At 36.0% G+C, this 8334-nt stretch overlaps 1 protein-coding gene across 5 annotated transcripts in view; it reads right to left on the reverse strand.

Moving 5' to 3' along the window:
- Positions 1 to 962: 962 nt before the first annotated feature.
- The window catches only part of NAA50 (N(alpha)-acetyltransferase 50, NatE catalytic subunit), a 32744-nt gene continuing 25372 nt past the window's right edge, over positions 963 to 8334 (reverse strand). For 2 of the 5 annotated variants that reach the window (XM_010845343.1, XM_010845341.1), the window contains exons 2-5: positions 5745 to 5881; positions 5208 to 5327; positions 4842 to 4908; positions 963 to 4141 (exon numbers count right to left, since the gene is read on the reverse strand). In XM_010845343.1, the coding sequence (XP_010843645.1) occupies positions 3964 to 4141; positions 4842 to 4908; positions 5208 to 5327; positions 5745 to 5881 (502 nt within the window). In that variant the 3' untranslated portion in view covers positions 963 to 3963. Of the gene's footprint in view, positions 4142 to 4841; positions 4909 to 5207; positions 5328 to 5744; positions 5882 to 6000; positions 6009 to 8334 lie in introns of those variants that run through there. The other 3 variants (XM_010845345.1, XM_010845342.1, XM_010845346.1) reach the window with 2 other exon arrangements.

An 8334-nucleotide genomic window follows, 5' to 3' on the forward strand; every position in this document is an offset into this window, starting at 1 on the left:
GACTATTTTCCCAAATGCTGGGTTTAAGCTTCATCACAAATTAATATAAAACAGGCTGTATGTCTTTGACATTTAAATTCTAGGTAGTGATTGATTCATTTTAACTTTATGCTCCCAATGACTGGTTTTAGATTTTTATCAAACTGCTTTAGAGAACTGAAAAGGTTGAGCACTTCTGCCCCAGACTTCACGTTTCTCCATGTCCCATCAAGGTAACTACACCTACATTTAAGAATCTGACTCATGCCTTTCTCTATACGGCTATGTTACTTGATTGTATCTTGAATTAGGACTAAATTCCTATATATAGCATGGCATTGTAGATAAGTCCAAGTCAGGACTCTCTTCTATATGGCTTATTATATCTGAAAAGTTCTTAAAGGCTCACCACTTCCACTCATCATCACAGTACTCAATTTCTCAGGAATGTTCAAATTATACAGCTAGAGAAGTTAGAATCATGTAAGAGTATGGCTTCTGCCTACTCTCCAGGATCACTCGCTCTGGGGCCAAGTCCGCTGCCAGCTGTCATTCAGGAGGTGCTGTGGAGACACCCACATAGTAAGGAACTGAATCCCTCCAACAGCCACGTGAGTCAGCCATCTCCAAAGTAGCTTCTCCAGGCCTGGATGATAGTACTGTAACCCGATGAGACCTTAAGCCAGAATCGTTCAACTAAGCTGCCGTTGGATTCCTGACTCAGAAACTGTGGGTGATGATGCATGTTCATTGTTTGAAGCCACATTTTTAAAGAAAAAAATGTGAATATAAGTTATCTCTAGTCGATGAACACTAATTAAATCACAGCCTAAAGTGTCTCGTGTTTAACAATTGCATTCAAAATATAGCAGCATTAAGACAGCCCTTTGGATCTTACTGTTTTCTCTCATTGGGACTGAACTGCAGATACTGAATAGTGTTTCTATTAAGTTCCAAAAGGTCTGAATTAGGAGGCCTTGATTACATTTGGCCTGTTTTAATTAAAGTTAGATCTTAAAGAAACGTAAAAGTACATAAAACAGTATGGGGAACAGTAGGCAATGACTACATATAGCTGCTGATCTCAGAATTCAACACAATGCATTTACATTTCTTTGACATTTACCAGACATCACAGATTTCTACCAGAACATCACATAAGTTTATTTCAGATGTAACAGCAATGTTAAAATCAACAAGTTTAAATCTTAACCGCACCAAGTAAACTTAGCTATTTAAGTATTTTTAAAGTTATTCCCTCCAAAAAACTGAGGGAGCTTTTCTTTTCCACCCCACATTCCACGGTTTCCCAATAGTTAGTTCTATTTTTGGAGGACTCCGAATTGACAAGTAAACTGCTTTGGGGATATTTCAGAACTTCTTTCCCCAAATGAAAACTAATCTGGACAAATTATATATTGCATAGATTTCTCTGCAGATTCTTTTCCTTAGAACCTAAACGTAATTACCATATAATTTTACCTATTTGCCCCACAGAAAAAAACTATCTTCCCCCAAAAATACGATGGGTACATCTTGTGATCTTCTAGTTAATAGAATTATTTTACCTCAATGATAATTATCGTATTTCAAAATAACCAACTCAACATGGGACATTATTTCAGTCTTTACTGACTTGTAGGCACATGAAAGTGTACCTAGCTTCTACCTCCTCTACATCCTCCTCCATAAATGGATGGAATTATTTCATGTAAGTCTGATGTAGGACAATTCACGTTTTACAAACACAATTTAGGTTAAAGTCAGTGACTAGTGTGGAGAAAGAAACACTAAAATGATAGGGAGCCTACACACTCAATTCAAAATTTTAATATTTTTTCCTCCATAAATAATATGTACTTAATTGTCATGAGGCAGCTATTCGGTTTTCATTAACCACATTTAGGGATACATTCATAGGACTGATTAGATAGTCCAGGTGAAATGGTTATAGAAATAGAGGCAGTGTCATCTCACAAAACTCATTTATATATCAAAATCTATTTTGACATCTGAAGTTTACAAAAAGACTGAATTCTTCAAACTAATCTTGCCTTCTGTAACTCAAGCATTCTTCTCTTGGCAAGAGCAAGCTGAAGCTTATCCATGAAGGTAAAGGTGCTCAATGCTAAACTTTTCTTCTAAGCTTAGATTTGGACTGCTTAAGAAACTGATACCCAAGAAATCAGCAAGGTCTTTCTACATTTTTACTATCTTAAGATTAGAACTCTATGAACTCACTCATCAACTATCTTCCTTTCCTATATTATTCTTGGCACTCAACTAAGACGGTTGAAGTCTATTGTACCTTGCATTTTCACATTCTCAAATAAGAACTTAAGATTATAAGATGTGCATAAACATTGTGTAAAATAATTTTGTCATTCAGTGTATTTGAAGAGATGAAACTTTTATGCCAGAATTCACACAAGAGGATAAATGTTATCAATCAACCTTCTTTTTAAAGTCAAATGACAGAAAATTCAAGCTCTGTGCATTGTTTTAAGTCTGATGAAAACATTTCTTAGGCCACTGGTATTGGCAATGTAGAAAATTTTAAATATTGGAGATGGAATTATGGAGGAAAGCCTGAAAATTTTAGAGGTCTTCTATTTTCTTACAGAAAGTTACTGACCAGTCAAAGCCACTCCCTAAGTGCCAGAAAATGATCTGGCATAAACCAGTCCTGTTGGTACAGGAGGTCACAGTGACATTCACGTTATTAACACTTCTAGACTTCTACTTTTCCCAAGAACAGAAGCAATGTATTTAACAATTCCCCCTCCCCCAAATCCTTAAACTCAGTATCACAGGCACAGAATGTAAGCAAATCTGGGATGTTCTCCAACAGATAAGCCATAGCACAGCTATGTTATTCTCAAAAATACTGTCTAAATATTCTTTCCTCTAAAATCAAATGCTCAGTGGCCACACTTCTAACAGTCTGCGTTAGCTGACATTAAATGCATTTATTGTGCCACAAATCCATCTAAGCTTCCGTTTAGGTATTTTTTTGTATATCCAGGAGACAATACCTACTTCAGGTTTATTTAAGGGCACTGACCTATAAAGGACAAACTCCATATTTAACGTCTGACCAACTACTGTGTGTTTACTGAAGAAAAACAACAGGAAAAAAAGCAGATCACAACAAACCTCTTTAGGTCAGTTAAAGGCCATATCTCTAGCTGGGATATTAAAAAAAAAAATGAATCTCACCAGCCCATATGCTAAAAGATAATGCCACTAGTAACAATCAACAGCAGGAAAAACAAACCTGCTAAGCACCAGCCCACTCATTAGCAAAAAGCAGTTTAACTCACATACTGAGACCAAAGTCTAATACTACTGATTCAAACTGTCCCACCCACCTTCAGCCACCAGCAAGGAAGGAAGGAATAACTGCTTAACAGAACAAAATAAGCTTAGTATTTCTTACAAGGATAACAATGGCCCAACTCCTGAGATAATACTCAGAAGGACAAAAGGTGGAGTGAAGGCAATGTATAGGGATTAGTATCCCACAAAATCTTTAAAAACCCAAAGTACCACAAACACACTAAACTTGTCTAAGAGTTAGAGGACAAGATATTGCTGCTGCTTCTTTTTGTCCTTTGAAATATACAATATTTTGTAGGCTCTGCCCTTCAATGTGAAAGCAGGACATTAAAAAAAAAAAAAGGAAATTGACACTCAAATTTTTGGGACCATATATATCTTAACTGTGAAACTAAACCCATCTATACCTTCTCCTTCCTACAATCAAACCACCTCACAAAAATAAGAAAACTAAAACAATCCAAACATGATTAATAAGTCCTTAAAAGTTTAAAACTTTTAGAGGAAAGGGAAGCAAGTTTTGAAAGGAGGAAAAGTAAGAACAAGGAAGGAGGAAAGTTTTAAAAGAAAGGGGGGGCGGGGAATCAATGGGCCTCTCTTTTATTTGGCGACAAGCAAGTGCAAGAAAGTTCATCTGTAATTTGTTCAGTTGTCTGTCTTTTGCACATCTGCGTTCTGGCCAGAAGGGACCTTGAGGTTTTTCTGCAACACGTGAGCATCTGCGGGCTCTATCCTCTTATAGTAGTTCTTCTTTGTCTCAATAATCTCAAAGCCAAACTTTCTGTAGAAGTCAATTGCAGACTCATTGCTGATCTGGACATGCCTGAGATGTAAAAGGGTATCAGGAAAAAGAAATGAAGATTTCATCAGCTTTTATGTATCCTCCACAGATAGCTTCAAATTGGTTGAAAACGAGAATAATCTTAATATCTGTATTATAAAAGAATCCATATTGGAAGCTATATCCAATATCCTATGATAAACCATAATGGAAAAGAATATTAAAAAGAATTTAAGTGTGTAACTGAGTCACTTTGCTGTCAGCAGAGGCTGGCACAATACTACTGTAAACCAACTAAGCTTCAATGAAAATACAAGAAGCCAAAGTTGCCATCTTCGCCTTACTCTTAAGATTCAAGTACAAATCAGCTAAGTACCCTCTGATTTTGATTATTAAATTCTACTAATAAAGAGCGTGTCACTGAAAGCCCTGAACAAAACTCAAAATGACAAGATAAAAGTAATATTTATGTTATTCATTTCTTAAATTCTGAAGACTTAATCTGGGCTTTACATCTGTGACTTAGGAACTCCCACCCCAAAGTAATAAAGCAAAGCAAGAATGTTTTATCAAAGGTTCCTTATCTATTATTAAAACAAAACAAACTTCATAACTATTGTTAATACTTCCATGGTATTTCCAAAAGACAGTAAGTGACCAGATTTAAATTTTTCTAGTAAAGATTTCTATTGCCAATTTATTAAATTCTTTAGATACAATCATTAAGTATGACTTTACTTACAGATAGATGTTGTCAAAAGTGCCATCTTTTTCACAGATGTTTAAGACATGATTTAACATTTTAGTTCCTATTAATGAGACAAACAACAAATAAGTAATCTCATAAAAATCAATCTTTAAATTAAACATCTTTTTGAGTCCTAAAGGAATATGAGGTAAACATCAGGCAGTCTGATTTTCCAAAATTTTGTTCTCTCTACACTACCTACTATGTTTAAAACTTCTGGCAAAAAAGCAATCTTACACCCTTCCAGTAAGAAGGAAAACAGAAAAAGGAAAAGGGGTATTAGTAACAAATCTATACAGGGCTTGCAACTGAATTATGTTAATAAGTGTCTTTGAAGAAGAATACAGAAGTAATTGTTACCAATTCCTAGCCTTCGGTATGGCGCCAGACAGCCTAGTGTCATGATGTAAAGTCGCTTCTGATTCTGTGAATGATCCACCCTACAGCACACTGCACCCACTGCGATATCATTGAAGTAGGCTGCCACAGAAAACAGAGACACAAGATTTAGCAGACACAGTAACATATTTTACTGAATCTTCCCTTCCCTTAGATAGCAGTTAAATTGCTATCAGAATTAATTACATTTTTATCAGCTACTCTTAAATATCAATAGCCTCAAAAATATCCTAAACCTTCTTAAGAATTTAAGACCCCTTTTGAGTAAAGCTAAATATTGGAAACACAGACACAGCCTAAACAAGAAAAAATATTTAGCATTTCCTTCTAAAATTCAAGTATTTATCTTGATTCGCCTCAGAACCTGGACTGCCCCCACTTCCTCACTTGTAAAACAATGAGATTAAATTAGTTATCTCTTTTCTTTGCTCTAATTAAAACCAAGGTGTCAAGAACATGAACAAACAAATGAAAAGAAGAAGAAAAAGCATATCCTACCAAGTTTTGCTAGTTCGCCAACCTCCAACACATCCTTGTAGAACTTGTCATTGTAGCTGACTGGAAAGATGACCTGGTTTAATCTCTTCAGCTGTTTAATATTGTGTGGTGTCACATCTCCCAGCTCGATCCGGCTACTGGAACAAACCAAAATGTACTCAATAAAATATAATAAGCTTCGTTGGTTATGATGGACATAAAATTAAATTAAATTAAAAGGGTACCAAGTCTTTTTAACATGACTGACAAATTCGACCCTTTCATAGCAACCTCATATACCTATGAACATCACCATTTATAAGTAGATTTTGCCTGTCATTCCATCCAGATTATACACAATTTTGTGTATACATTTAGAGACAAATGCAATACACAACAATTACTAAGAAGGCCGGAATAATAATCTACATAAACGCCAACATTTTCAGAGAAATTTAAAGATACTTATGACTGATCAAAAAAGATTTATGATACCTAATTGGCAAAGGGGTAGCAAGATTTTTATATTCTGCTGGCAGGGATGTTAGCACGTAGATAGATATTGTGTCTCCCACAATATCTCTGGAAGACAATCTAGCACTATGTATTGAGAAGCCTAAAAAGAACACCTTCATCAAAGCAACCCCACTGTAGGAATTTACTCTAAGAAAATAATCAAAACATGCAAAAATCATGGGTATTCTATTCACTTGACACAGGGACCACAGACAGGGTGGTAATCAGATGCAGATTACAGGAACCACCCACTTCCACCACGAGCCTCACCCCCGCCCCATCCCCACCAACTCCCACCACACACAGACACCTTCAGAAGCAGAATCTCTGGAAATGCAACACGGGAATCTACATTTTGAAAGCAAAACAAAACCAACCAACCAAAACAAACCCCAGCTTGAAAACTACTTATCCAAAACAGAAAACACACAAAAAACCCTACTTATCAAAAACAGTAGCACTGCTAAGAATCTATACTTAACTAAAACAACTGGTTCCATGGGAAAAAGACTAAAAGTTTTGGGACTCACAGTAATAAAGTTGTTTTGCCTATAATGAAAGTGAAAGTCACTCAATCTTGTCCAACTCTTTGAGACCCCCATGGACTACACAGTCCATGGAATTCTCCAGGCCAGAATACTGGAGTGTGTAGCCATTCCATTCTCCAGGGGATTTTCCCAACCCAGGGATCGAACCCAGGTCTCCCACATGGCAGGCAGATTCTTTACCAGCTGAGCCACAAGGGAAGCCCAAGAATACTGGAGTGGGTAGCCTATCCCTTCTCCAGTGGATCTTCTTGAGCCAGGAATTGAACTGGAGTCTGGTCTCCTACAGTGCAGGTGAATTTTTTGCCAACTCAATTATCAGAGAAGCCCAACCTGTCAACAAATGAAATTTTTAGGAGCTCAAGTCAATCTCAGCACCACAAGCTAAACATTGATCAACAGTGACAAGACAAACCTAAAATCTTAATAGTAGGTGGTAAAAAGATTTACAGAAAACAATGTCAAATCAAACATTGAATTCAAAAATAAACAAATGAATTCAAAAATAAACAAAACAATCCTGGACCAACCAAACTAGAAAATGATGGAGGTCCTACTGCTAGGTGCTAGTTCCAGATCACAGTGACATTAGTCAATAGTAGGAAAATGCAAACAGTGCACCTTAATTAATCATTTACATCATATGCAAAGAGGTTTTGAAAACTCTGTTGGAGAAATGACTAAATAAAAAGGTTAATCATTGCACTTTTATAATGACTTAAAAAAAGGAAAAGAAAAAAATCTGAGTGTCCACCATTAGAGGACTGGTTAATTAAATACCGCATGATTCATTTATACTACTAGCACAGAAAAATACTGATATATTATTTTCTGGGGGGGAATATATGTATGTGTGTATCTTTTCCCAACTTTTGTTAACATATAGAAAAATGTTTGTGCTGAGAATTGTAGATAATTTTGATAATAATATTCTCTGAAATATTATAACAAAAAGAACCTGATTACAGACCATTATGCTCATTTGGAACATTAGTCTTTCTAACTCAATTATTTCATTTTTATGGTACCGATTTTTATTGTTCACTATGACTGACCACACTTGTATATCTGGCAGGTGTTAAAATGTAAGCACACTGAATTTCTTAGCAACCACACAAAATTTTAAGATGTAGACATTCCAGTAAAAAACACAATCTACTCTTTTAAGGATTCCTTTCATTTAGTTAATTAACACATCAACTTTTTATTTTGGTGAGAAAATTTAAGTTCTACTGTTGCTTAAAATTCTCCAAGCCAGGCTTCAGCAATATGTGAACCGTGAACTTCCTGATGTGCAAGCTGGTTTTAGAAAAGGCAGAGGAACCAGAGATCAAATTGCCAACATCCGCTGGATCATGGAAAAAGCAAGAGAGTTCCAGAAAAACATCTATTTCTGCTTTATTGACTATGCCAAAGCCTTACTGTGTGGATCACAATAAACTGTGGAAAATTCTGAAAGAGATGGGAATACCAGACCACCTGATCTGCCTCTTGAGAAATCTGTATGCAGGTCAGGAAGCAACAATTAGAACTGGACATGGAACAACAGA

Source organism: Bison bison, unplaced genomic scaffold, assembly GCF_000754665.1.
Source record: "Bison bison bison isolate TAMUID 2011002044 unplaced genomic scaffold, Bison_UMD1.0 scf7180017864215, whole genome shotgun sequence".
Classification (NCBI taxonomy): Eukaryota; Metazoa; Chordata; class Mammalia; order Artiodactyla; family Bovidae; genus Bison; species Bison bison.